This window comes from Hipposideros armiger, unplaced genomic scaffold, assembly GCF_001890085.2.
Source record: "Hipposideros armiger isolate ML-2016 unplaced genomic scaffold, ASM189008v1 scaffold_338, whole genome shotgun sequence".
NCBI lineage: Eukaryota > Metazoa > Chordata > Mammalia > Chiroptera > Hipposideridae > Hipposideros > Hipposideros armiger.
In genome coordinates, this window is record NW_017731688.1 from 595,054 (window position 1) to 621,009 (window position 25,956).

At 36.5% G+C, this 25,956-nt stretch overlaps 1 protein-coding gene across 6 annotated transcripts in view; it reads right to left on the reverse strand.

The window, feature by feature from the left end:
- PDE1A (phosphodiesterase 1A) overlaps nt 1-25,956 on the reverse strand; it is a 353,512-nt gene that overhangs the window by 11,873 nt on the left and 315,683 nt on the right. For all 6 annotated transcript variants that reach the window (XM_019661202.1, XM_019661200.1, XM_019661201.1 and 3 more), the window contains 3 exons: nt 21,030-21,111; nt 17,588-17,708; nt 16,972-17,117 (listed from right to left, as the gene is read on the reverse strand). In XM_019661202.1, coding sequence (XP_019516747.1) covers nt 16,972-17,117; nt 17,588-17,708; nt 21,030-21,111 — 349 coding nt within the window. The remainder of the gene's footprint in view (nt 1-16,971; nt 17,118-17,587; nt 17,709-21,029; nt 21,112-25,956) is intronic.

The following is a 25,956-nucleotide window of genomic DNA, read 5'->3' on the forward strand; positions in this document are numbered from 1 at the left end:
TATGAATGTATATACATATACAGAGAGTGCCAACAACATGTATACACATTTTAAGAAAGGAAAAAATATTAAAATTGAAATACTCAATATATACTGATAACAAAAAATGAATACAAGTCACATTTGACTTCTGTAATTACAAGATGTGCTCAAAGTGGTTACCATCAGTGTCCAGACACTTCTGATTATGGCAAACTACTGCTTGAGCAATGTTGACCAAAATGTCCACTTGTATACATTTTTGGGGCACCTCTGGTATATACAAATATATATAATAGAGTATTATAGTTGTGATAAAGAAGGAAATCCTGGCATTTGTGACAACATGGCTGGACCTTTAGAGCATTTATGCTAAGTGAAATAAGTCAGAAAAACAAAGACAAATACATGATTTTACTTATATGTAGAATTTTAAAAAGCTAACCTCATAGAAACAGAGAGTAGAATGGTGGTTGCCAGGGGCTAGAGGATGGGGGAAATGGGGAGATGTTGGTCAAACCATATAATCTTCCACGTAGAAGAGGAATAAGTTCTGGGGATCTAATGTACTACATGGTGATTATAGTTAAATATAGTATATTATGTACCTGAAGGTTGCTAAGAAAGTAGTTCTTAAATGTTCTTATCACATATATACACACAAAAAGATAATTATGGGGGCCGGCCGAGTGGCGCGATGGTTAAGAACTCGCTTGGGATGCCAGAGGGCCCCGGTTCGGATCCCACATATGAGGGCCAGTGACACTGCCCTCCACAGCTAAGATGCTGAACAACAGCTCAACCTGGAGCTGGGCTGCCATGAGTCGCCGGCGACAGCGTGGGCTGCAGTCCCTGTGGCAGTGCATTGCCATGGGCTACCGTGTGTGGCCAGCAGCCAGCGTGAGCGGCCAGCAGCCGCAGTGAGCGGCCGTCCAGAAGCCGGCGACTGATCTGCCTCGCCAGAGAAGAGCGCAATGATGGTGCCAACTTGGGCCAGTGAAGCAACGTCCTCCACAACTAGATTGAAGAACAAAACGACAGCAACTTGTCTGTTCCCCTTTCCCCAATTCCCCAGCACTGTTCCCATCCCCCCAATTCCCCAATAAAAAAAAATCTTTAAAAAAAAAAAAAGATAATTATGTGAGGTGATGGGGGTGTTTGTTACCTAACCCTACTGTAGTAATCATTTCACAATATATGTGACCCAAATCAACATATTGTACACTTAAAACTTACACAATGTCATATGTCAATTATAACTCAATAAAGCTGGGGGGGGAAATCCAGCATAATTATATGGCTGCAGTATCTAGGCTTAAAAAATCAAAAGGTGTAAATGAGTGAAAAACCCTGTCATCATTTTTGTCTTGATGATCTCTGACTTTCCATCCTGCAATACCACAGTGGACCCTTAGCTCATTTCATCAGGCCAGCATTTAAGACCTGAGGGATCTCAAATTGTATTCAGTTTTCCTTGCAGATTCAGACATAGCAAGAGCAATAAATTGCTTCTGCCCTAGAGATTGCAAACATCACAAATGTCTTAATTTTTAGTGTTTATGATAAAATTCTTCAGTAGCGAGAGCACCATTTTGTATAAATTTTCCTCTAGAGAAGATCAGAAAAGAGTCAGGAAAATATGTCTCCTTTGATTTTATTTATTTTCCCATGGAGAATAAAACCACTTAGAATTTTCATCAAGCTTCATCATCATAATTTTCAACAAGTTGGTACCTACTACGGAAGAAAGATTCAGCAAATACTGATGGTGTGCATAATCCAAATTCTAGTAGTCTTTAGATGTCCTTTATGATATTCTATAAATTGTTTGACCGAGTTCTAGATTGAGTTGAATCAGGGCTACTAAATTCCCGAACAAATCATTGTTTCTTCCATTTTTAGCTTTAGGTCACCAAATTTTAGAGGGCTGATTTGGTAACTACATTGATTAAGGCCCAAGTATCAGCCAAAATAGAAAACAATCTCACATATCCAGCTATCCTTTAACCTGGGATGAAAGACTAGTGTTCTTTCTTTCTCTCCTATATATATTTTCCTATCTAACTTAGGCTGGTTATGAAGAGGGGCTAATTGAAGGGATGTGTGGAGAGAGTTAGCTTCATCTACTTATAGTTTTTTAAAGTAGTAATGGAACAAATTGCTTTTCTTGGACATATATGTAAGTTGCTCCTTTTGAAGAAAACGTATAAATTCATGTTTTAAAATAAGAGCACTTTAAGCAATTAGTCACAAAGCACTTTACTGATTTATAACATCCAGCCAGGATTGGGGGCAGTTGTACAATCTCTAATCCATAAAGATTTATATAACAGGATTACTCTCATGATGGGGTAAACTTATTTAAAATAAATTGTGGGTGCTCTATTACTCTACGTCAAACTAACATCAAGACTATTATCTTAATTCTTGTTGAACTGATTTTATTGGATAAGAGTCCTATTTCTTACTAGTATTTTGTGAGTTTTCTTTAATCTGCTGACTTGCTCAGCATATTTTATGGACACCAAACCCAAGATGTAAAGGTGATGTAGGAACAAAAGACTCTTCTGAATGAATCCCATTCTGAATAAATCCAGAGTGATGAATTAATATTATTGAGTGAGTCTTTGTACTGAATTTCTCTTTTTACCCCCACAAAAATTTCCTAGTACAAATTAAAATTAGTGCAAGGCACCCAAGTGACTTATTACCAGCTGTCTTGCTAAAGAATGGACCTAAGTTGTATTTTGAAGATATGGAAATAAAGTTTGAGCATCAGATTCTTGAAGGTTTTCATCATTTCCCCTTGAAGACTTATGTACTAAATCCCACCTGAAAAGATCTCTTGAGTAACTTTTTCTTTCCCCTATATTTTTATTTATTTATTTTTTTAGCTGAACCATCCTGCCACCTGTTGGCAGCTCAGCGGAGCTCAGCTCGGGCCAGGACTTGAACTGCTGTTGCTCAGAGCTTGCACTCTTGAGCAAGCTCTTAACCAACTGAGCCACTCAGCCGGTCCACCCCTTTACTTTTCATAATTTTTTCTTTGGAGAAGGAACAAAACATGGAAATTAAATACACATAACAAAGGTCAAAGACCTCAGCTATAACTCTTTTTTGCATGGCTTCAGAGAGTTTTCTAAATTCCTATACTTCACATGGGAAAATTATCATAGCCAAAGTATGAACAACAGTCCTAGAAGAAGTAAACTCAGGAGAAATGAACTGTTTTGACTATATTAGAAGTCTAAATCCAGGCATATTTTAAGGGATAAAATGTAAGGTGGTAAAAACTCTTTGGGGAAATAAGTAAATTGCCAAAAACCAAGTTTACTGGATCAACTAAAATCCCTTCTTTTTTAGAGCAGTTAGGTCTACGGGATACTCTCTTTTAGAATATTTTTCTTTTCCTAAAGGATTCTATGCCAAGAAAAAAATAAAGGTAAGCATTTTAAGTGGCAAAATTCTCAACAGAAAATATGTAGGTAAAGATTGTTCATTTTCAGCTCTACAAATTAGGCAGCCATATCAATTATTCAAAACAAGTTCCATCCCTCATTCACTCATGCAGAAAACTGGATGGATTTGTGAGATATTTGGGAGCTAAACTCTATAGTCTATGATGATGGATTAAGAATGGAAAGGTGACAGAAGAGTCAAGATCATTTCACCACACAGCAGTTTACTCAGTGGATGGAATTGATCCATTACATGTTTTGTTATAAATTAAGTATAAACTCATGTCAAAATTGTTATGAGCAAGCAGGGTTTTTCCATAGTATACTTTTTAAAGGAAGCCTCCTATAAGCTCTCCATATAGTTTAGAGGCACATATGTGAGCCCAGGAGAATAAGGATTACTGTAGAGAACACTAAATTCTAAACACTTTACATGTATTAACTCATTTAGTTCTCACGACAGTTCTTGAGATAGACACTATTTTCACGATCCTCACTTTACAAATGAACAAACTCAAACAAAGATATTAAATAACTATTGGGTCATCGGAAAAGTCACGATGTATTTTTGTATGTTTTTCAATGCAAAAACACGTCATGACTTTCCTGACAACCCAATAGCTCAAGGTTATGTACCTAATACCTGATGGGAACAGGATTGAACAAGCTAGTTGAATTCCAGAGTTCTAGATCCTAACTCTGTACCATGCAGCCTTCCTGGGTATACCTTTATACCCCCTATTTATTTTTTTTGTCTTTCCTTAGTATAAGTATATATAAGCCTTATCTTTTAAATTAAATCTGTTAATAAATGATAGCCTTTTTTTTCCCCTGAAGGCAGAGCCAGAGAGTAAGGATAAATATACTTATTTGTGAAAATATATTATTCAATATTGGACACCAGCCAGTCTCAACTAATTAATTACTGGGGTGTACCTACTGGTCTAGTACAATTAACCATTAAGTCAACAGCCAGAGGATCACAGTAAAAAAGGTGTAAAAGAGCCATACGCAAATAATAGGCTTTTCAGGAGGATAATAACTTGACTGACCTTAAAATGAATTATATATTTGACAAGTCATTCACAAATCCCACAAAAAACCCCAAAACAGTATATTAAGCCATTTTACCCCTGCTGTTCACTCCTACTATAATATAAACATTTTTTCAAAGACATCTGTCCCTTAAAATTTTATGAATCATTTTTTTAAGTGGCAGAGAACCTTTAAAGCATTTGTTCAGGAGGAAAAATGGTGGAATTAACATATAAGATACATTAAGCTTATGAAAGCCACACTACCCTTTTAGATGTTTTAGAAAATGGACAACCAAAGTGAAAATAAATACATGGATAAGCTTTGTTGCAGAAATGACAAAATTAGTGATTAACTGCTCAAAATATTTATTGACACTCACATTATCTTGGTAAAGAGAATTGCTACAAATGCCATTTTAACAGACATTGGAAAGTATAAAGATGCTAACATAGCCATCAGATGAATCTACTCCCATAGCAGTTGGGCTAGATCAGCCAAGGAATTTGTAACTTATTTATGTGGTTTGTGACTCCAGCTGAGCAATCTGCAAAAATGGGTTCCCTTTCTCTCACTGGTCCAGGTAGATTTCCAGCAAGTAAATTGAAATTTCCAAGTCTTTTGGTCAAATTAGAGCTGCCACCATGCAAGAGATTTTACTTAAAGATGTTCACTGATTAGGAAAATTTGAGTTTCTGTTAACTTGTTTTTCCTTCTAGAAAAAAATTACTTAGTTTAACAATCTAGAGAAAATGCTATAAAGAACTTGTGAAAAAGTAAATTGTACATAGCATTTATAATTAGCCATGTTTATAGGAATTATTGTGGTGAAATTATGAGAATAAATATAATTTATATATTAAAATTTTTTTTCAATATATTTTACTTTTGCTCCTGAAACTTTCTGTGACTGATATAATGATCAGTGGTAAGCTTGAGATAATTCATTTTTTTTCTAATTTCAACTTATTTTTTTCCCCACTTGAATTATTGCCTAAAGAACATTCAAGAAGATAGTCTGGATTCCTACAGAATACAATTCTACCTGATTTCAGCTAGAGTCCACAGTTCCAAAAGGGGAATGTCAGGATCTCTGCATGGCATGTGGAATTGGAAACATCTCCTGAATCTCCTCTCCGCTTTCACTCATATTCCAACACTGATTTGGGTAGGTCCCTGTTGAGTGTATTTTTTTTTCCATTTTGAGAATGCAAGGCATAATAGAATTACCTGCATTGTAATATGAATGCATCTATGCTTACATGATAGGCTTCTTAGAAAAATGGAGTTTTGGAAGATAGGTAGGATTTTAATGAGCAAGGTGGAGAAGGGGACCCAAGCATTGCATTCCATGAGAACGACAGAACAGGATAAAGGTAGAAAAAAAAAATCCACTGACTTTCCAGGAGTACAGGCATAATTTTCAGGGTAGAGACGTGTGACCCAAGACATATATATATATATATATATATATATATATATATATATATATATATATATATATGTATATGGAATATCATTACCAAGATATGCACTGCTATTTCCTACATGCGTACAGCTTTCCTGGGTGGCATTGGCTCAGACTCTAATCTGTACTTGGCTTGTCTTGACCATGAGCTGATGAAATTTCCTGTTCTCCCCCACCATGTTCTGCTGCATTCACATAAATACACAAAAGTGTTCTATTTTGACCTACTTCTGTGAACTGGAGATAAGCCATGTTGAACTTATAAAAAATAAAGTAGCCCAGATGATGCTAATATGCTGCCAGGGTTGAAAACTATTGAGTTGCACCTTTAAAATAAATAAGTGAGTAAATGAAAAGCACAGAAAGCACATAGTCACGGTTCAAGCTGTTATTTAAGCTCTTCTAGGGTTAAGAGCCTTTGGTGAATACTACCTCATGGAACTTTATAGTTTTGATCTCCCAAATGTTCCATTCTATCAAATGCATACTCCTGCTCTGTTGTACTGATAATACAATGTAGAATGTTGGCTGAAGGGATTAAATTGGAAATAAGAATAATAAAATAAATGTATAATATAATATGTAATTTACTAGTAATTTAAAATATATGATTTTAAAATTACTAGAAAGGTGTCATATAAACTGTTAATTACATTGTTGAACCATAAGTAGAGACAGAATGAGAGCAAACTCTAGTTTTTATCTCTGAAAGATTTTGTTTCCCTATGATTAACTTATCCCTTCTGAAATCTAAAAAGTACACATCTTTTTTTTTTTTCTCAAAATGATGCTTAGGATTCACAGTCCTGGTAGGTTAGGAGTTATTACCTAAAACACATTATGTTTTACATGAAGAGTTTTCATTGATTAAAAAGATAATGGGCAGGAATAACTGAAATATTTAATGCACACATATTTATAAACATAAGCTTTTAAAGTAATTCAATACAAAGTAACATGGACATGCTATTGTTCTTTTTTAAAAAAATGTATTATTATTTTCTCTAAGCAACAGATGCAGAAGAGTGAGGAGCACTGTGAGGGTCTAAAAGGGATTGCCGACTAGTAAGAAAGAAAAGTGACCAGAAGGCTAACAGAGACCTATGAGAAAGTATGGAGAAATATCATAATGATATAGGGCTTTGGAAGTGAAACTACTGCTGTATAACAGGTGTAGGCGTGATGTTTAGGCTAACAATCATATTTCTTCTTCCTGAGCAGCTTACGTATCAGTCCTCAGGTGATTTTTTATTTTAAGACTTTATTGGGGGATTAGGGAAGGGGAACAGCCAAGGTGTTGTCCTTCAATCTTAGTTGTGGAGGGCGCAGCTAGCTCAGCTCCAACTCCAGTCACCATCCGGCAGCCCGGCAGCAGCTCAGGGCTGCTCAACTCAAGGTGCCGTGTTCAATCTTAGTTGCGGGTGGGTGTAGCCAACCATCCCATGCGGGAGCCAAATAGGCAACCTTGTTGTTAGAAGCACGTGCTCTCACCAGTTGAGCCATCCTGCCACCTGTTGGCAGCTCAGCAGCAGCTCAGCTTGGGTGCAGCTCACTGGCCCATGTGGGAATTGAAGAACGGCAACCCTGTTGCTCAGAGCTCGGGATCTTAACCAACTGAGCCACTGGGTCTGCCCCTCAGGCAATTTTTAAATAGTCACCAAGGAAGCCTCTTTAAGTGCCCTAAGGGTCAGAGTTAGGGAACAGAGACTAAAGCCACTCAGCCTTGCTTCCTGAAGACTCCCAGGTTTTCCCCAAGAAGCAAAGGAGGAGGATAAAGTAGCATTCAGATGGGATTACTCCTTATTGTTCCAGTGGGGATTCTTTCACATCCTGTGAAACCAAAAGGAAGAATCAGCCTGATTAAAATTGGGGAACTTTTCAAAAGGGACTAGAGAAGCTGTGGGAGTCATGTGGGGAGGATGAGACAATAATTTCTTGCATTTGTCCCTGAGGTTCCCTAAGTTAGATACTGAGTGTGAATAAGAGCAAACTGACCATTTATACTATGTTAGAGTGCTCAATTTTAAAAATTGGCTTTTATGCTCCTGTCAGTTTTCTAGGTAAAATAGTTTAAGTAACTGAATTCACATACCTCGCATGCCTTAAGGTACCCCAAGACCGTGGCACAAAACAGAGAATATTTTCACATTTAAAAAAAAAATTCAGATTTCTCTGTAATCGAAAATGTCAGTTTCCCTCTGAAACATTGTTTAAAACTATTAACCACACTGAAAACTTCAAAGAAGTTAAAATTACGTATTAATTTGCATCACATGATTGAGTTAGTTTTAAATCATTCAAATTATAAGAAAAATTAACCTCTAATTATTTTTCCTGCAAAGTGGTAAAACTACCCAGTAAATGTTAATCAAGTAATATTGTTTTAAATAAAGTTAATTCAGCAATCCCACGTTATTATCAATTTATGTCCTGAAAGAACTACAAAAGATGTTTGCCTTGATGATGACTATTAACTAATCTGGTTTTGTTCCCACTTGTTACCAGGCCCACGCCCATTCAGACAAGTAGATGTAGGTGTTGTTTATGAAGTATTTAGGAACAAAAGCATACATTCTTTATCTTGAGATTCAAAAGCCAGGTCCATGTGTGGAGCAAAGTCTTAGAAAACAGGTAGTCAAGCTCTACCTTCCCACCCATTCCTTCAGAAGATATCTAGGTTTCTCATTCACTGGACATGGATTGATGTATTGATGTTTTCTCCAAGAGAAACAAGAAGAATAAGGATAGAATTCAGATTGGTGGTGAGAGAGGTTTAATTCTTTATTGTTTCAGGGCAATTTTTTTTTTTTGCATCCTATGGAACCCAAAAGAAAATAGAGGAGAGAAAAGAATTAAAAGATACACGAGTGCCAGCCACTTACAGCCTCTGACACAGGACCCTGAGTTTTGCCAGTCCCATCACATTTTGAGTTAAATATATTATTTAAAAGACTTAAATACTTCATTTAAAAGAAAAAAAATCTGCACAGTGTTTGGATATATTTTTTGTGTCATGATTTTTGTCAAGATCCAAAAAATCCCCACTGAAACAAACAATAGTTATTTGGATCATCATGGATCAATCTCAAAAAACATGGCCCTGAGTGGAAAGCTATTCGTAAAATAACATATACAGCATGATTCCATTTACACCAAGTTTTAAAACAAGCAAAACTAAAACATGTATTATTTAAGGTTGCACAAAGAGGAGTAACAGCTTTAAAAAAAAACACAAAGAAGAAATAATTATCACAAAATTCAAAGTAGTGATTAGACCATAGAAGGGAGAGAAGGAAAGAAATAATTAGAGAAGAACTTAGAGCGAACTTCTTGGGCTTGGCAATATCATATTTCTTGGCCTAGATGGTAGGTTTTTTTCCTCCCCTACCTTCCCCATTGCTTCTTTCATTCTTCTTTCCTTCCTTAATTTCGTCTTCTTTCTCTCTCTCTCTCTTTCGCTCTCTCTCTTCCCCTCCTGCCCTTCTTTCTTTCAACATATAATTGTTTGAGTTGAGTTTCTACTTTGTAACATCACTGTTCTGGAGCTTTGGGATACATAACTGATTAAAACAAACATCCTTGTTCTCACGAACCTTATGTTTAGTGGGAAAACACAGACAATAAAAATTAAAAATAATAAGTCAGTTATTTATAGACTAAACAGTGATGCATCATGGGAAAATGGTGGGGGGTAATCAGGGGGCAAAAGAGGAACATGGGTTTAATTTGAAATTTTTTGCTGGGCAAGACCTCATTGACAAGGTGACAACTGAAGTTGGACTTGAAAGCAGAGAGGAAGGCAGCCACATTGTATGTGAAGAAAGAGAATTCCTAACAAAAATGCTGGTACAAAGTTTTTAAAGCAGGAAGGTATCTGATGTGTTGAAAGAAAACAAAAGAACAGTGTGGAGATTAGTGTGGCTGGAGTAGAGCAAGTGAGGGAAAGAGAAATGGGAATTGAATAAGCAGATAAAAATTATTCTATAACGAGAACACTAGGCTTACGTGATTTCTAAAGGTAAATTCTACCAAAAATTCAATGTCAATTTCAATCTCACACACAGACTCAAGAATTTAAAAATTCCAACTCATTTTATGAGGCTAATGTGATCTCAATAACTGAACTAAATAAGGTCAGTATGAGAAAAATAAATGACAAGCTAATCTTACTCATAATATTTATTTTTAAAAGTAAGCAAAAGTAATATATAATTTTTTAAAGTTAATACATCATGATTAAGTTGGCTTTATCTAAGAAATACAAGATGCTTCAACATTAGAAAACTCTATTAATAGGTTTCACTACATGAGCCAATTAAAAGGAAAAATCATATGAATTATTTTAAAAGCCACAAAAAAGACATTTGCTAAAACTAAACATTTCATTTAAAATACAGTTTCTTAACAAATTTTGTATTGATAGGAATATAATTAACCTCACAAAGAGAAGACCAAAGGAATTAAGAAACATCACACTTAATGCCTAAACATTAAACACCGCCCCTTTAAATTGAGAGACAAGCTGAATGCCATCACCACTTCCATTTCAGAAAGTTCAGGATAAACTTGCTAGTGCGGCTGACTCAAGAAAAACAATCATAAAAGATATACATTGGGAAAGAAAAAAGCCGTCCTTATTTGCAGACCAGTATTCAAAAGTAAATGTATCTCTATACATCTGCAAGAAATAGCCATCCACCAAAGCAACAAAAATATAAAATACTGATGAAAAATTCAACTAAGTATATTCAAAATTTTTAAATAACTTATTATTCATTATAAATATTCAGTGATTACATAATTTATTATATGCTTATATAATAAGTATAGGACCTAACATCTAATAACACTAGTATTTTTCATCATTATCAATTGTTATTATTATCAATGAAAAATAAACTTTCTGAGAAACATGAAAGAAGATTTATGAATGATCAGATATATATGAATAGGAAGACAATATCATAAGGATGACAATTCTCCCCAAATTTATATCAAAGTAAGTCCAATCAAAATACTATTTGTTTTCCTTTTCTGTGTCACATCTGAGCTTCTTAAGCCAAAACTAGCTCTCAAAAAGTTCAAATGAATGTTATCATGCTGAACATATTCTATGACTCTAGAGCAATGATGTAGGAAATAAATCACAAAAAGAAATTAGGAAACGCTTGTGTGTTTGAAAATTTTAATACATATTCTGAAATGTCAAGCTTGCCTTCAACTAGCACTAGGTTTCCTTCTGCTTCTAAAGAGCTGTGATTCGTGCACAATGCAAATCCGGTAGCACCTCAGTTCCCACGCTGCCTCCGTTTCCCACTTCTTAATCTTCTTTGAGCCTAGTATTTTGGAGTTTGAATCAATATCAAATAAATCAGTGAATTACTCAGTACAGTCAGAAACATATTGCATTCCCTTCCATACTGACGCCCACAGGTTCCATTCTAAATTCCACTCTAGTTTTTCTCAAGTACACATTCTCCTTGAGATGACGGGAAAGAAAGCAGATATGGGATTGATTTATGGTTTTTGCTCCTATCAAGGTGGATTTGGTAGACCTAGTCCAATTTGGAATTCTTGCATTTAAAGGTGCACCAAACTCTCAGGTAGCTAACAAAAGTAACTCTTTTGCTTTGAGAAAGAACAGGTATTTATGTTTGTCATTCAGGGGCTGCTTTAAACAAATACGCTTCTTTTTAAAGTTCCCGGTGTGAACCTAAAGCACGCCTCCATCACAGCTCTAGATCCAAATGGTTCTGATAACATAGGACGGCAGGCCACCAATGAAAATAAGCTACATTTATATGGCATTTTAAAATGTATATATGTCGGGCCGGCCGAGTGGCTCAGTTGGTTAAGAGCTCGCTCAAGAGTTTGAGCTCTGAGCAACAGCGGTTCGAGTCCAGCCCGAGCTGAGCAGCCGCTGAGCTGCCAACAGGTAGCAGGATGGCTCAGCTAAAAAAAAAAAAATAATAAATAAATAAAAAATAAAATAAAATGTATATATGTCTTTACTGTATATGATTTCCTTGGTTGTTAATTAGGCATCTATCACCTAGTTGGCCACCAGTATAGGCAAATGTGTTTGTTTTTTTTCTTACTTCCTTAGGCACCTTGCTCTCAAAGTTGCATCCCATGATCTCCAAGCCTCTGGAGCACCACTGGAGATAGGCAAGGACTTATGGGAATATGTGCTTCTTCTTTAGAGTAGGTATTATTTTTCCAATAGTCACATTTTTTGAGGAGAGTTAAGATGCTGAGGAATGCTGAGTGGGGTATGAAGGCATTTTCCTCACTTAAAATGGGTAAGATTTAACCAAAAAAAAACCAAAAACCGTTGGGATGGAGGAAAGCATTTTTTTTTAAAGGCCCCACGCTAAAAAGGAATGTGTTTACATACAACGTTCTTAGAAAGATGTTCCCAGACCCTTAAGTGAAGTCTTGATGAATGAAATTACTCTTTAAAAAAGTGTTCTGTCTTACTGATGACCCAGGAGCGTCACACCCTGGAGCCTAAGCATCCACACTTTCCACTGCTCTAGGGTCAGTGGGATGTTTTTGAGATATCTGTAAAATGTAGTTTCGGGGCTAATATGATGGTGAGCAAACATCTGGGATTCTGTTCAGAGCCTCAAATTTAATTTATATTCCAAAGCTCTAAGCATCTTATAACCTGTTTATTCTCATTTCAATGTAATTATAATAAAGAATTTCATCTTCAGTGAATTTAAGACTGAATACATACATATGTTTGTGTGTAGCAAATCGCATTGTTTTCATTTTTATTATGAAATATTCTATTTATACAAATGGATTATATGTACATATATCACTAGGTATAACTATATTCATAAAATGAACATTTATGTGTCTAGCATCCAACCTAAGAAATAAAATAAAATTAATTCCTAAATAAATCTTCCATCCTTCCCCCTAGGTTCTGAATATTTCCCGCTAACATTCTTTAGTTTTATCATATGTGTATTCTAAAACCTTGTTTAGTTTGCAGGGTTTTTTATATAAAGTTCTACAAATGGCATCTTGTATATTTCAGCAGCTTGCATATTTGGATCAACACTGTGTGTCTTTCATCCCTGTTGAGGCTCACAGCTAAAGTTCACTTATCTAAACAGCAGTATGCTCTTCCATGATATGAATACACCACAGCTTATGAATTAATTTTACTGGGTTGTTTTTTTGGGGGGGTGGACATATAAACAATGCTGTAATGAACATTTTGCTTATGTCTTCTGATGCACGTGAGCAAAAGTCTCTCTAGGGTGAAAATACATGGTGACATTGTTGGGAAATATGGCATGTGCATCTTAAGCTTGGCTAAAGAATCCCAAGTGGCTCTGTAAAATAATTACATAAACTTATTATATATAATTCACGTGTAAGAAAACCGTAAGTCTGGCATTATTATTCTTGACTCCCCTCTTGATTTCACATCTAATATATTAACAAATCCTATCAGTTCTAATTTCAAAATATATCCAGAATCCAATTTCATTTTGCTATCTCTTCCTACTCACACACACTGGATGAAGCCACCATCTTTATGTATCAAGAATTGAGACACTTCACCCCCACCACTACCACCTGTTTTAACCTCCAATCTTTCTCCTGGGTTATAAACAATAGCCTCCTTTCTAGCCTCCTTGTTTCTATTTTGGCCTCCCAAAGAGAAGAATATTTTCCATGCTGCAGCCCCAGTAATCCTTTCAATACTTCAATTCAGACCACTTTATTTTTCTTCTCCCAAACTCTGCAGATTAGACTATCTATCTGTCTTTGGCCAAAACCAATGATGTAGCACATAACCCGTTTATCACATGGCCTACATTTTCCCCACTTGCTCAGTGTCCCTCAGCTTCATCTGCCTCCTGGTATCTCTGCATGTCAGACAAGCTTGGCCTCCCTACTATTTTGCAGGTTATTTTCTATGTCTGAAAATGTATTCCCCACCCTTTACCCCAGACCTCCCCATAGCTCTTTCTAACTTCCTTAATGTACTTACGTAAGTTATCACTTTCTCAGTAAAGCCTTTCCTGGCTGGTACTTCTAAGCAGATTACATAAATCAGCACGTTTAATTAAAAAACCAGCGTGAAGAAAGAGGACTTCCTGTTACAGTGATGTAAAGAGTTCAAGTGTTTCCACAGAAAACAAGTATAAACTTGGAAAATATTAAGAAAAACAACTATCCCATCACACTGAACATCAATCAAGGCAACACAACAATTTGAGAAGCATTTATTTGTGAAAAATTGCTGGAGCGTCAGCTAAGACGAGCAGGAACCTGTGACCTGATTGCCTGGAGCTGCTCTGGACCTCCCACCATCAACCTCGGCTTGAGAACTGCTGCAGAAACCAGCTTTGCTGCCAGAGGTGACTTCCTCAAATTGGGGTGGGAAGAGAGGGCAGAACCCCTGGATTCTCTTACATGGAGTGGTGGATTTAGTTTAGAAAAAATGGGGGGGAAACCCACAGCTTTTCAAGCCTGAAGTTGTGGTCCATGTTTGGAGCAAATGGTAGACCAGTAGGATTTATAGAAAAATCCTAGCAATTAGTAGCCATAGAAGGGTTGAGACCGCCCTCCATACATCCCTGGCTGACTGAGGAACTTCGCATGCCCAGAAGAGACCTTGAGAGAGTTTTCTGCACTAGCTTGACTTTTCAAAACTGCTGAAAAGCAGAAATCCTCATATTCTTGAGTTTCAAGCGTATATTTTAAGGTTTTATTAACATAAAGTCTGTATTTTTTAAACGTCTTTAAAAATATCAAAGGCAAAGTTTTTTAAGGTTTTTGTGTTATTTGGTGGACAGGTAAAGTTACTGATTAATGTCACTCTTATCTACGGTTGGCTATATAGTTAAAATTTTCTAATTAATCATGAAAATAATAGGAATAGAGTATAAATATTTCAAACCATAAAGAAAATTAGTTGGAATGGAAAAAAAAAAGAAAAACCTCAAGCAATAAAAATGAGAAGTGGGAGAACAGAAATAGTAGATTAAGAATGTTCCTCTGAATTTTAAGAATTTTTATCATGATTGAATATTGACTTTTCTTAATGCTCTCTGCATCTCTCAAGATCTTACATTTTTCTCCTTTGATCACTAATTTAGTGAGATGCAGTAATAGAATTTTAAAACATAGAATTGGATTTGCACTTCTGGCATAAACCCAACATGGTGGCAAAGGCTGTCTGCAAACCTGTGATCCAGAAATGGTAAACAGATACTCTCAGGAAAGATTCTGGCTTCAAAGTTTCCTCACCACTCTGAATTTCCATTTTATCTACTGTTGTCTGGGTCTTGTATTAGGTTCTTTACTGAGTGACAGTAACGTAGCATTACAAAGGTTCTCTGTGATGGCCAGGACTGGCTCCCCAATTGTAGGGCCCAGTGAAAAATACAATGAGGCTCCTGGCTCAAAAATTACAAAGAATTTCAAGAAGACAATAGTAGCGCATTCAAATAAGCACAAGCCCATTCTGAGCATAGGGGCCTATGTGACTACACAGGTTATGCACCCAGGAAGTGGCTCTCTTACTGGCTGTATAAAGCCTCCAATGCTTGGGAAACTATTTCCTTTCAACTAAAGTCAGGCTTATATGGCTGGGAAAATATGAGTTACAGAATCAGATGAAAGCATTAGATTGGTATTTCTTCTCTTTTTTAATAGCAAAGGCTGAGGAATAATGTGACACCATCCAGGATTAATTAACTATTTATGTTAAACAAACATTTGCTGAGTGCCTATTATAGTCTTAGCATCGTGCTAGTCGCTGAGAATACACTGGAAAACACAATAGGCCAGAGCCCAACTTTTGTGGAACATACATTCTCATGTGAAAGACACACAATAAATAAGGAAAGGAATAAGCAAATATCACTGATTGTGGATAAGTGATATCGCTTTGAGGTGACTAAGATGGGCTCTAATAGGGAAAAATAGGACAGAGGACATAACTTTTACTTGCCAAGAGGGCCTCTCTGGGGGGCTGCCTAGCATAGGGTTTTAAGGCACTGTGTTTGGAAAGAAGGAATAAATTCTAGCTCCTTCACTTACTAATTGTGAGATTTAGAGCAAATCACAAAACTGTCCTCTACCTCAGTTTCCTTATCTGTAAAATGGGAATAATAATAGCATATACCTTGTAAGGTCCATGTGAGAATTAAATTAAATGAGTTATTAAGTGCTGTGTTTTTCAAACTAAAAATTAAAACAGGCCTGCTAGCCAGTAAGTAATCAGCCTTGCAGAGAGTTCCAAGAGGAGAATTTCTGGCTGAAGAAACAATCATTTCAAAAGCCCTGGAGTATATGAAGAAACTGCCAGAAGGCCACTGTGCAGAGTGTATAGCGGTTGACGAGACAGGGCAATGGAAGAGACTGTGAGACAGGGCAGTGGCCAAGTCTGGAATTTGAAAGCCAATTTCATGCACGAAGAATAATGACAGATACTAACTCACATATCCTGTGGACCAAATGGACTAATTTATACGAATCAGAAAATATCACAGAAATAACTAGAGCTAGAGTCACTTTTGTTTTCTTTGGTAGCAAATTACAAATGATCTTTCCAAGTCATGAGTGAAACTGTCAGCCAAAGAAGTAAACTGAAACAAACAGACAAACAAACCAAGACACCCACATCTCTGACACTAAATGCTACATCCCTAATACAACACAGAAGTCACTTGTAAAGCTCAAAAACACCGGCTCAAAAGTACCTCTAGACATGAACGGGAGGTTATTAAGTCATATAAAGTTTGCTGCCATTTTATTGTGCCATCCTTCATATCCACTTCACCGTCACCCACTTCACACACACTTTTGCAGTCCTTGGGGCATAAACAGAGCAGAACGCCTTTTCTTTAACAGATGAAACCAACTTTCTTATGAATAATAAAAGGGTAGCTAAATTCCAAATACCACCAAGGGTGTGCATATTTTATAAAAAACATCCAAAATCTCAGAGGAGCTAAGATAATGAGAGAGGGCAGTAGGCCTCATAAACAACCGTACCTTGTGCAGCTAACTCTTTCCATCTCTCCTTGTTCTGCTGGATGATGTCCACCAGGTTGTTTTTGAAGCTCTTCAGGTCCACACTTGCAAGGGAGTAGTCTGGGGAATAGGTTCCATCGTTCATGGTGCCTTTCACATTTGATCGTCTAAACGAATCAGCAGTGTATAAACCCATAAAGATACTTGAGCTAACAGTAACAACCAAAGAACCAGAAAATACGAAGGTTGGCATATGGGACGAGGGAGCAAAGCCTAAAGGCATCTTTTCTATACAAATGGGTTGTGATTGATTTCTTTGTAAGCAAACCAACACAATCAAATATGTCACTATATCCAGGACATAGTATCTATGTCCTCAACAAAAATTTCTCTTGAATATTGAATACCATTCTGATATATTCCTTAGAACTTTGGTATTTTTTTTGTAGTGGACACATCAAGTTCTTAATTTCAAAGTCAAGTGCAATATAATACATAGCCACTAGATGGCAGTACTATCTAATAATTATTGTAAGAATTTCCTGCCTAGATGTTAGAAATAATAAAGATAATCATAATTAAAAGGTTATGAAACATCAGAAATATGAAAAATAATGTAAAAAAGAAAATATCAAACCTGTGTGCCCCATAGGAAGAATTTTCAGTTTTTGAGTCTTCCTCTATAAGAGGAATGATAATTTTCTCTGTTGAGTCTGTCAGAAGAGAAAATGTTGGCTCTACTATGAAATCAATAAAACCTACAAAGCAAAAGAAAAAAAAAAGGTAAATGAATGTTACAATTTTCTGAATTCTAAAATTAGTAATAATGATGGCTCTCTGATTCTCCTGATAGCAAATATCAACTTTAATGTTGATTCAGTTTACCCCTTGCAATTATTTTTAATCCAATAGCACAATCTATAGGGATAGTCTAAAGCTGTGTAAAATAATCTATTAAGTTGGAAGTGATACAATTTAAGCTTACAAAAGCAAGTATATTGGCTTTCGTATTTAATATTCAGCCTCATACTATTTATTGTTAACAATAAATTCAGGTCTAACTAGGATGAATATATTTTCCTTTCTCAATGAGAGGGATCATTACCCTTTCTGAAAGGTCTTCACTCAGTTGTTGAAGTTTATTATTGACCATCAAGAAATAATATCTAAGCTCCAAAGAAATGAAATAATTGAAGTTTTTACTCAGGCAACAGGAAGGCAAAAAAAATTTTTTTCTCATACTATATCAGTCAGAGCTTTCTGCCAGTAGGTTAATATTTCAGATTGCTGTTTATTATTCTCTGTATGAAAGTGTAAGTTTACAGCGTGTGGGAATGTTCTGTCAAATTAGCGAAAAGAACACTATCATCTCTGGGGGAAGCATTAATCCCCCCACTTTCAGGTGTCAGGATTGAATAGAGACTTTAATGTTTAAAGTACTCCATACAGAAAACTACACACAGAGAGAATAAGACACTGTCCTCTATGGGGCACTTACCACCCATTTTTAGGTGGAGGAGGAGAGCCCATTCTAAGCTCTGTGTGCTTTCAACACCCCCAGGTCCCTGCAGAGGTGTGGTGCTGGAAGTGAAATGCTTGTTGCCTGAAACACTCTTGGAGGCAGTGGACTACCATCGAATATAAGAGAATAATTGAGGTGGGGCGGGGGGGGGTGTTAACTAAGAGTGTCCCAAGAAATATCCACATCTGAATAGTAGCCCAGCCATTAGTTATTGGGTCATCGGAAAAGTCATGACGCATTTTTGTGACAGATGGCATTATTTCATTTTTGGAAATACTAGAGTCATTAGCATCTATGTTATTGCTATGTCATTTGACAGCTGACAGTCCTAGCTTCATTCTAAAAAATATTGAGCGATTTGGTTGAGTTTTGGAGATTTTACAACAAGTTGAAGATGGAAGGCCAAACTGCATTTTTGCCATATTTTACTGTTTTACTTCCATAAAGGGAAAAACACATATCAAGCTTGTGAAAAGTTACATAAAGTTTATGGTGACACAATGCTCTTCAAGAATGTCAGTGCCAATGATGGTTCATGAAATTCCGTGCTGGTGATTTTGATCTCAACGACACTCCTTGGTCAGGGAGGCCCACCACGGTTGATGACGACAAAATGAAGGCATTGATCGAGTCAAACCCATGTTACACGACATGAGAGATTGCAGAAACATTGAACATCCGTCATTCAAGTGCTCACAATCACCTGAAGAAGCTGGGATATGAAAGCAAGCTCGATATTTGGGTTCCGCATGAACTCAAAGAAGTTCATTTGATGGCGCCTATAAACATCTGCAATATGCTCATTTAAACGTGAGGAAAACGATCCTTTTTTGAAGCGACTGATAACTGGTGATGAGAAGTGGATTGTTTACAACAATGTGGTGTGCAAACGGTCTTGGTCCCGACGTGATGATTCACCTCAAACGACATCGAAAGCAGACATTCATCAGAGGAAGGTTATGCTCTCAGTGTGGTGGGATTTAAAAGGTTTTTTGAGCTCCTACCAAGGAACCAAACGATCAATTCAAATGTGTACTGTCGGCAACTGGACAGTTTGAACGAATCCATCATCCGGAAACATCCAGAACTTGTTAATTGTAAAGGAGTTGTGCTCCATCGTGACAACGCGAGACCACACACAAGTTGGATCACCCATCAAAAATTATTGGAGCTTGGATGGGATGTGTTGCCACACCCACCATACTCGCCTGACCTTGTGCCATCAGACTTCCACTTATTTTACTGTCTTCAAAACTCCTTGCGTGGTATAACGTTCAATTCAGATAAGGCTGTAAATCAGCACCTTGTTCAATTTTTCGCAAATAAAGACAGGTCCTTCTATGAACAAGGAATTATGAAGCTCACTGAAAGATGACAAAAGGTTATCAAACAAAACGGGCAATATATATTGATTGATCTTTGTTCTTTATATAAATAAGTAAACTTTGAAAAACATAGACAAAATACGTCATGACTTTTCTGACAACACAATACATGGCTAAAAGTAATTCACATTGCAAATAACTAGATTAGTCAGAGAATTATATTAAGGTGCCTTTTTAGTTAAAAAAACTTCAATAGTTTTGTGTTTTAATTGATGCCTTCAAGTCAAAGCAATGTTATTTGGCCACCCAACGTGCTATTTCAAGTTCTGGTTATGGTTTTAAATAACTGGGCACCAACTGTACTAACATGGCAGCAGTTTATACTACAGCAAAAAAGTCTCAGAAACTTCCATTCATCCCAGGTTACCTGAGGAGGTCCTTAACTTGCCACATTCTCACCTGCATGAGAAGTGCCTGTGTCACAGTATCTAGAAAAACAGCTGTTGGAACTTAGTGGGAAGAGGGAAAGGTCAGAGCAAGAAGCTTTCTTCCAGCTCACCCCTGCTTTGTAGGAGGTGGGATTGGGGCAGTTAGAGAGGTAAAGCAGTCATCTAATAGTTACGAATTAATGAAGATTCTGTTCAGGGATAACTATTACAAATATTTGAACTATGGAGCATAAACGTTAATATGTTTTAAAATGGGTGGGACTTAAAGTCCCCAGCACAAATACAAATGAAAAGAATGAATATTGCAGGGAGCAGTATCATTTTATAAAATTCCTATTGTTGGCTTATCTAGTCATATCAAAACAATTTTTTTCCAAGATAATATGAACTAATATATTAGCATATTATGCAATTGTGATAACAGAACGGACATATGAATATTTTCATTGAATTGTTCTATATCCAAAGGATTAAATTACAGAAACTAATCAGCAACAAAACAGCAAAAAAATCCTCTCTTCTACAAGATTAAAATCCTCTCTTTTTTGTAAAAGGATTATAGACAGAATAACAATTAAATTTACTAATACTGCTTTACTGAATTTGTTTCGTGAGAATGTTTTAATAACTCTTATGATTTAGCATCATACAGATGGGTCAAAAAATTTTATCATGAATATGGAGCGAGGTTTTCATGGGCATTGCCCCTTTGAACATGTTGTATTCATTGGAAAACTGACAAGCACACACCCATTCTCCACGACAACCGATCTTCAGTATTACCTATTTGTGACTGGGCCACGATGGTTGACTTCCGATCACAAAGTGGGGAAAATGGAAGCCCTAATTCAGCTTCTTTGTCTCCCTGTGGAAAAGAAAATTCATTAGTACAGATTTGATTTTGAAAAGCTCAGATAACAAGCAGCCTAGATACAAAGCCTAAAAAAGCTTCATCTTTCATTTCTTTATTGGCACTGTGTATTTATTTATTTACAAGGTGTGATCAAACAATATGGTGAATGTTTAAAAAAATGTATTACAGTAAAAGACACATTGCCATTAATCCCCCTCAAAACACTCCCCCTTGCTGCAAACACACTTATCTCATTGTTCTTGCCACTTTCTGAAGCAGTTCTGGAAGTCCTCTTTCGTGAGTGTCTTTAGTTGTGATGTCTGTGCTGCCACCATGTCCTGAATCGATGAAAAACATTTACATTTCATGGTCATTTTGACTTTGGGGAAGAGCCAGGAGTCACACAGTGCCAGATCTGGTGAATAAAGAGCATGAGGACACACCATCATGTTTTTATTTGACAGAAATTGCCATACCAGAAGCGATATGTGACACAGAGCCTTCCCCTGTTGTGATCACAAAATACGGTGAATGGTGCTGCTGAGTGCCATCTAACGGAAAGGCAGGCTTCTTCAATACAGGAAACAGTGCATTGAACCTTAGTAACAGTGTGTGACAAGTTTCAATTTGTTCGGTGCAGTCAGTCGGGTGTGAGCTACGGTGTGTTTTAAAGTGTGTCATAAATCATTCTCCATCATAACAATGCTCTGCCATGTCATACATCGCTTCTGATATGGTAATTTCTGTCAGATAAAAACATTACGGTGTGTCCTCATCCACCTTATTCACCAGATCTGGCACAATGTGACTTCTGGCTCTTCCCCAAAGTCAAAATGATTCAAGACATCAAGGCAGCCATGACAGCACAATTAAAGACACTCATGAATGAGGACTTCCAGAACTGCTTCAGAAAGTGGCAAGAATGACGGGATAATCAAAAATATGGTGATGGAAGGAGAACTGACTCTGGGTGGTGAACACACAACGTGATATATAAGTAATATATTACAGAATATACACCTAAAACCTATGTAACTTTACTAATAATTGTCACCCCGGTAAACTTTAATTAAAAAAAAAATGATGGGATAGGTATGTTCAAGCGAGGGGAAGTATTTTGAGGGGGATTAATGGCAATGTGTCTTTTACTATAATAATTTTTTAATTTAAACATTCACCATATTTTTTATCATACTGCATTTTAAAAATTATATTATATTATGTATGTATGTATGTATGTATGTATGTATGTATTTATTTATTTATTTATATAAAACCAAAACCTGAGTCCAAGTTTATGTAATTTTACTCTGATGGTCTCCTTTGGGAACATATTGCAGAGGCGGAAAACATGAACATGTTCAGCACATGGAGGCTCTGCTTTGGTATTACAACCCCTTGGTTATAAAGAGACACACCTTGCTCTTTGGAATTTTCTGAAGTCATCATAAAATAGTCATCTCAGTGTGTTATTTGACATTTAATTAACAACACAGCTCAGGAATTTTCTACCCTTTTTTTTTGTTCCATGTCAAATACATAAAATATTCAGTATCAAGACTACATGAATAGACTGCTCTTTGAAATTAAAAGTAGATGCCCATTTTGAAACATCTTTCTACTTATTGACCAATTTTACTTGAATCGCCACAGTAAGTAATGAAGAATACCTTTAACATTCTTACATCCTATATGCATAATTTTATTTTAATGTTTTTCTCAGAGAAAATGTAAATGTCAATGGTTTTTTAAACTTATTTGATATTATCAATAGTAGGTTAACTGAGCACATATGCCTAAGAATTCTATTTAAGTGTTTGGGTTTAACATCATAAAAGTTAATTAGATTTTCATATCCTAAAATAAAGGTGGCTGCTTTGGGCAAAACTTTATCACAAGGTTTGTCAAACATCAGTTCTTTCCTTTGCAAGTAAGAGGCTATGCTTACAAAACAAAGGATACTTCACTTGTGCGTATTTACTTCAATTGTCTGGTTATTTGAAAGAATGCTTTGGGCTCCATTTTCTCCTAAGCTATTCATTGTATATCTGCAAGGGGTACACTGGGCTTTTGTCAGGCCAGAACTTAAGACACAAGGTTAGGTTCTGAAATCAGGAGACAAAAGGGAGGGGCCTTCACTTTTGCTTTGTTGTGAAGCCCAGGTAACAATGCAACATCCGAGGCATTAGAGTTTCCATTCCCTCTGCTTCCTCTAACGTCTTTTTCATCATGTCCGAGTTTTTATTGGCTTTAATGTTTTATTGACAATGTTTTCTCATGCATTCTTCTAAACCGTGTCTCTGATAATGAGGGGTGGAAAGTTTGAAATTAGAATTGTTGGGGAAAATCTAGATATGGTGACCAAAGCAGTAAGCAAAGCAGCTACAAACAGGGACACTGACCATGTCACAGTTTAGAGAAAAAAGGGAATAGAATTTCTGTGGCCTCTTCCAGCAACCATCCTCATTCCACTAGAGAATAACAACATCCATTCCATTTGGAATTAAAATTTATATCTGGTTTAAGGGGCAGAAGGAAAGGAATTATTAGTATCATTAGCCTTGGAGTCACAAGACACAGAGCCGACTCACTACTGTTCAGTGCTCCATCTCTGTTACTTCAGACATATCACAGCCCTGGCTGAAATCAGCTCTCCTCATCTGTTACCTAACTTGGTAATTTTGGTTTACTCATATTAGGAATAAGGATACAATAGTATCTACCTAATAGGATTATCTTGAGCTTATCTAATTTATGTGAAGCCTAAGGGCAGGGACTAAATATTTAGTAGTCATTAAATGTTAGCTAATAAGAACCATAATTCATAATAGCAAAAAGTACAGAGCTGTGCAAATTAAAGGTATTTATGATACCAAATGCATATCTTGGATGGTATTAAACCCCAGGAAAAAGGATTGGTAGTTAATCAGCATGGAGAGGCATTGGCTTCTTTTCCCCTTTTTTTTCTAGCAAGGAATTGACATGACAGGAATTGCACTTTTGAAAGATTAATTTGTTGGCAGTGTGAGGAATGGCTTGAAGTGAATTAAAGATGACCCTTGGACTTCAAATCTGATTGAAAAGGAGCCTTTGGTGCCATGACTAGAAATAAGACAATCTGTATGAGGGCTAGATCTGAAGGTTGTTATAGATGTTATTTTTAACATGTTGAGAATAAGGTGCAAGAATAATATCATTAATAGTTTGTGTTAAAATATGCATAATATTGCTGTTGTTAAAATAGAAATAAAGCTACTCATGAAATTCATGGGTAATGTGATATTGGAGGTACTTAATATGGATGAAAAAGGGACCACATACCAAATCTGACAAGCCCAGGGGAGGCCAGCATAGTGGGCCCTACAACCTCAGAGACGGAAATTAACCACACAGGATGGTATGAACATAGAAATTCCTAACTAAAAGCTGGTCATGGCGGGTAGTCAACATCCTTGGCCTATAGCTGCCTTGACAAGGTCAACCTTGACCTTAAGTGAGCAGAGCCTGTTTGTTGTCATTTTGCATCTACAATAACATGCCTTTGGAATGTCAGAGTAATCCCTTTTTCCCAACACCCCAGGGCACAACCCACAGCACCAGAGCACTGGACTACAGAGCCCCTCTTGTTATCTTGTTCCCCTAATACCATCTCTACTGCTGTAAATGTTAATTATTAGCTATCCTGTATCCACCAATGTAAAAGAAGTATGTGTCTCTTCGTTTTACTTTTTATCAAATCCAGAGATTTCTCTGCTTTGCTTTTTCCCACCCCCTTAACCTACCATCAATAGATTTTATGTAACCCTCTTTACAACATCTCCTCCTTTGATTCTAATGTATAAAATAAGCTGCAAAACTGCCTTTCTCTGGAGCGTTTTCTTAATCCCTTGAGATTTTATTCCAGGCAATTGCCCTTAGTTTGGCTCAAATAAACTCATTAAACTTCTCTACAGGTTTAGACATTTCTTACGTCAACAGTTATTTGATAGATGCAGATACAACTGAGCTGATGGGTGTTATTGGTCAAGGGGCTGCTATCTGATATTTTAATAGGTATATTTTTGTACTATATAAGTTCTTTGACCTAAAAATGATCATTTGGGCCTGAAATAGGCATTGTGATGATTTATTTTCCATAAGCTAAATTTTATAGAATGCTGGATGGCAACATTTTCATTTAGGACTTATAGTCAGGCATTTGACAATGAAGGGAACCAAAGCTTTGCCACCCTGAAGCTGCCTTTTGGGGGTATTGATTTTAAGCTGTTGATTAAGAAACAAGACTCAAAAAGAACATTTGACCCTCCCCCTTTCCTGCCCAAGAGATGGAAAAACATGCTTCAGGAAAGAAATCTTAGGATGTTGGCCTTGACCTGAACAGCCTAATTTGAGTTAAGTATACTAAGTAAGAGGGCTTCAGGCAGGCACCTGTTAGCTAGACACCCCTTGTATCCCAATGTTCCTGAGTTGCCCAGCAAGAATTTGACTGCCATATGTGTTCCAGTCTTCCTCAACCACCTGTAAATCATCCATTGTCAGTTCTAAAATCTAATACTCTCCCCACACTTGACCTTTTTCCCCTTTGTCCAAAATGCCTTACATACCTAATGTTGCTTCACTGTCTTTGGAATTTTTATGCTTACATGAATTTCCCATGTGCATGTATTAGGAATTTGATTTCCTCCTGTTAGTCTGTCTCTGTTAATTTGATTATTAGCCCAGCTAGAAGAACTTAAAAGGTGAGAGGAAAAGTTAATTAATTTTTTTTTAGCCCTCACAACAGATATATGCAGGGTCGACCTTCCTACAGATGGAGTGAGAGGAAACATTTCATATTCTATTTGCTTTTTTTTTTTT